The following is a 3,789-nucleotide window of genomic DNA, read 5'->3' as shown; positions in this document are numbered from 1 at the left end:
CCAGGTTTTGGATTTGCTTTAATTAGATGTAAGTAAATGTTTTGTACAGAAGCTGGGCTGTTTTCTCCTGTTTACAGTTTTCATGCTAAATATTTGGCTTCTGGATATTTACAATACAGATGTGAGAGGGGTATCAATCTTCCTCTCACTCCCCCTCCCTCAAGAAGTTCAAATTTCAATCTCTAATTTAGAATAATCTGAAAAGCTCAGGGTTTTGTTTTGGTTTGATTTTTGATGACATTTAGTAGATTTAGGCCTCTTTGATGAGCAACAGACCACACAGACGTGAAACAAAAAACAGAGGACGACTTTTAGCGATATGTGGGCTGCACATGTCTCTAAAAACCCCTTTTCCAAACAGCTATCACTGTTAACTGACATTTAAACTTGTGAGCCCTGCACTTCTGTCTCTTGGCTTAAGGGTTTAGTCTTTTGGACAAAAACATAATCGAAGATCATTATCTGCAAGTTGCAATCTGTCTTATATGATAGCATCGTGTGTGCAACAAAACACTGACAGCATCTTCTGTAAAAGTTTTGCTGGCAGTTGTCTTTTTTCCCCGTTTGCATCTCTCTCTGTTTTTGTGCCCCCTCGTCTCTGTGGCAAACAAAGGATAAGGTCACCTTCTTTAATTAGGAAAAGCTAAATAGTTTTAGGGGTTTTAACTCTTTTGAGTAAAATAATGTAATCCCCTTAAGCAGGATTACCACACTGCTGTCAATCTTTGTTTGCCGTTAAGTGGCTATAGCACAAATATGTTATTGTTTGGGCTTTGTTAACCTCTTTGACTCGACACTTGCAGGAAGCCGTTTTTAAAATGAACCTTGTTGACAAATCATTAAGCGCTTTTATTGGTTTTTAATGAGTGTATTAAATAATTTAAGTTGCTTTCAGTCGTGTGTCAGTTGGTGCATGACCTTTTCTTTGGGTCAAAAAAGCAAATAATCTTTAAACTGAAGGGGACGTCTCTTCATTTTTGGCAACAATATCTTGACGCTTTGATTAAATATTAAGCTGCCATCTTGCAATCCTTGTCCTCACCAGAAATCTTGTAATTATGATTTTGTTGTACCTAAATCTGTGGGCCTAAGCTTCCCTCTCTTTCCCCCTCCCCACAGACTGACATGAACATGACATCTGGAGGAGTGGAAAGATGGTTTTAAGATTTATGTAAGTAGGTTTAGAGCCAGCACCGACTCATGCACTTGTGACGGGGAGGAGTTAGGGAGGGTGTGGAGGCTGGTGCCCGCAGTGGTCGTCGCACTGCCACCCCTAAATCCAGCAGGGCCAAATCCAACAGGACGTCCCCTCTATGACGTGCAGCGGGGGTGCCGCATGAGCAGGGGGTCTCAGAGCTACTTTAAAAGCCGGCTCCGAAGATGCTCCACAACCACCGAGCAAGATACCTGGGTGTTGTGCGCAAGTTTTCCAACGTCGCCCGACATTGAGCTACAACTTTATCAAAAGGGGTAATATTATCTGTGAAGAAGTCAGAGTGTTTTGTTATTATTATTATTATTTTACTTTTGGATATTTTTTCTGGACTTATCAACCAATGTGGCTTCTTGGATCAACTACCCAAGTAATGATGATGGATGAGCGCATGTCTCCCTCCGCACGCTGCGTCCAGAACCCGGGGAGCAACCCGTCCACAGTCCACAGCATAGAGGCTATACTGGGATTTAAAGAAGACACCATATTCCACAAGTCAGCCTCCTATAACGTAATGGAAAGAGTCCAGGTCAAAGATGCTGAGCGCAACGGGAATGGGATAGTGAGCCAAACGAAAAAAAACCATTACTCGGAAAGTTGTGACAGTAAGTAAATTCGGTTTTCTTCACATTTAGTCCCGCGTCAGTCAATCTGAGTGCAAAAACAGTATGCTGAAAATATGCAGACATCCTGTGGTTTAGTTTGGATTAAAGTTGTTTAAACTCCAGATAAAGTAACACTTTGAATTCGGTTTTTACCCAGAAGGAAATCAAAATGTATTTTATATTGGTGCAAATGTCTAAAAGGTTATTTTCTTTTTTTAAAGGAGAGATACAAAAATACAAATGAAATAATGAATGTTTAAATAAATACATTAAAAATTTTAAACAAATCTAAGAAAAAAAAAGTAAAATAATTTTTTTAATAAAAGCCACACTGGACTGGAAAAAGTGGAGTTACCATTTTATTTTGAAAAGCGAATTTTAACTCGGCTAAAACTTCCAGTCCCGGTGTTTGACTTCTTCCACCGCCTCCACTCCTCACAGGTGTGTGCTGTGGCAGCAGCACCGGCGAAGCCTCCGTGTGCCCGGACTCACCGGACAGAGACGGCAAACTGTCCGACGACGAAAGCCACAAGAAGAAGCACCGACGGAACCGGACCACCTTCACCACCTTCCAACTCCACGAACTAGAGAGAGCTTTCGACAAGTCCCACTACCCGGACGTGTACAGCAGAGAGGAGCTGGCCTTGAAAGTGAACCTGCCCGAGGTCCGGGTGCAGGTATGTCCCCGAAGCAAAACCACTTGTTTTATTTTATTGCAAGTACCTTTTATTATATTGAAGACCGTTAGGCCTGTAAGTCAAACCATAATGATGACGGTTCCTATGCTTATAAGGCTAAAGAAATTATTTTTTTAGACCTTTTTAGATTAAATTTAATATATTTATTATATATTTCTGAATATTTATATTATCTTTTAGAAATGTAGAGAAACGACGTGTTCGTTTGATTTGCAAAAAATTACTTTTTCATGCCTATGATCAATATAAGATCATAAATATGGTAAATATGATGGAATATTAAAACGATCATAAATGTTTAATAAAAGTGACCACAGTGGATTTTTTTTTATCTAAGAGGAAATGCTTATTTATTTGTTTGAATTGTAACCAAGCGAAATAGGAATCAAATTTATAAAATTAAACAAAATAATTAATAAATAAATGTTGAACTTGTCTTTATTTTTTTAAACATTTAAAAGAAATTTGAAAAATGGAATTTGAATCCATTTCTAAATCAGTTTCACTTTATTGTTTGTGCAGCGACACAGCTCAAGCCAAGTGCTGGAATCAAAAAGTTTCCACTGACACTATATTTAATTCCTTTCTTCTGCATTCATGTTCAAATGCTTTCCTGCAGTATTTTATTTCACATTCTAAATTATAGAGGTTACAGTTTACATTTATGACTGATTATGGGCCTAAAAGTTGTGTTTTTCTGCTTTTCTACTGGCTGCTGGGTCGATTCATAGACGTCATTCCTTTTTCGGGTATAAATCAAACTTTTAGGGAAATGTTTTATCAAGATAGACAGATGATTAAAAAAAAATCTTTATATTTTCAGGTTTGGTTCCAAAACCGGCGAGCCAAGTGGCGTCGACAGGAGAAGCTGGAGGTGAGCTCCATCAAGCTTCAGGATACCCCTTCCTCGTCTTTGCTCTCTTTCAGTCGTTCTCCCACCAGCTCTCTGGGCTCTGGGCTGCAGCTGGAGCCCTGGCTCTCCACCCCGATCACCACCTCCACTTCGCTGCAGTCGCTCTCGGGCTTCGTCAGCAACTCGCAAGGCCTCCCAGGCCCTTACACGCCTTCTCCTCCTCCGCCCCTGCCCTCTTCCTTGCCTTCATCCTTCCTCAACTCCCCAGCCCTGGGACACAGCTCTCACCTGCCTCACATCAGCTCTATGTGCCTGCCGCCCCCGGCATACCAGTGCTCAGCTGATCCGAGGAACTCCAGTATTGCTTCACTGAGGATGAAGGCTAAGGAGCACATTCAGTCTATTGGGAAGACATGGTGA

At 40.7% G+C, this 3,789-nt stretch overlaps 1 protein-coding gene across 1 annotated transcript; it reads left to right on the top strand.

Annotated features, from left to right (window-relative positions):
• Positions 1–1,556: 1,556 nt before the first annotated feature.
• rax (retina and anterior neural fold homeobox) lies at positions 1,557–3,789 on the top strand. Its single transcript, XM_085358350.1, has 3 exons — positions 1,557–1,818; positions 2,260–2,495; positions 3,340–3,789. Exons 1-3 carry the CDS (start codon positions 1,557–1,559, stop codon positions 3,787–3,789), a joined length of 948 nt encoding a protein of 315 aa, XP_085214476.1.

This window comes from Diplotaxodon limnothrissa, linkage group LG7 (assembly GCF_057381915.1).
Source record: "Diplotaxodon limnothrissa isolate DT_005_m linkage group LG7, D_limnothrissa_male_GT1.1, whole genome shotgun sequence".
NCBI classification, from domain to species: Eukaryota; Metazoa; Chordata; class Actinopteri; order Cichliformes; family Cichlidae; genus Diplotaxodon; species Diplotaxodon limnothrissa.
This window is presented reverse-complemented; position numbering and strand designations above follow the sequence as displayed.

Coding starts and splice junctions, on each gene's coding strand:
- rax (XM_085358350.1), top strand. CDS start 1,557: ATGTGGCTTCTTGGATCAACTACCCAAGTAATGATGATGGATGAGCGC. Junction 1,819..2,259: donor TTACTCGGAAAGTTGTGACA/GTAAGTAAATTC, acceptor CACTCCTCACAG/GTGTGTGCTGTGGCAGCAGC. Junction 2,496..3,339: donor TGCCCGAGGTCCGGGTGCAG/GTATGTCCCCGA, acceptor TTATATTTTCAG/GTTTGGTTCCAAAACCGGCG.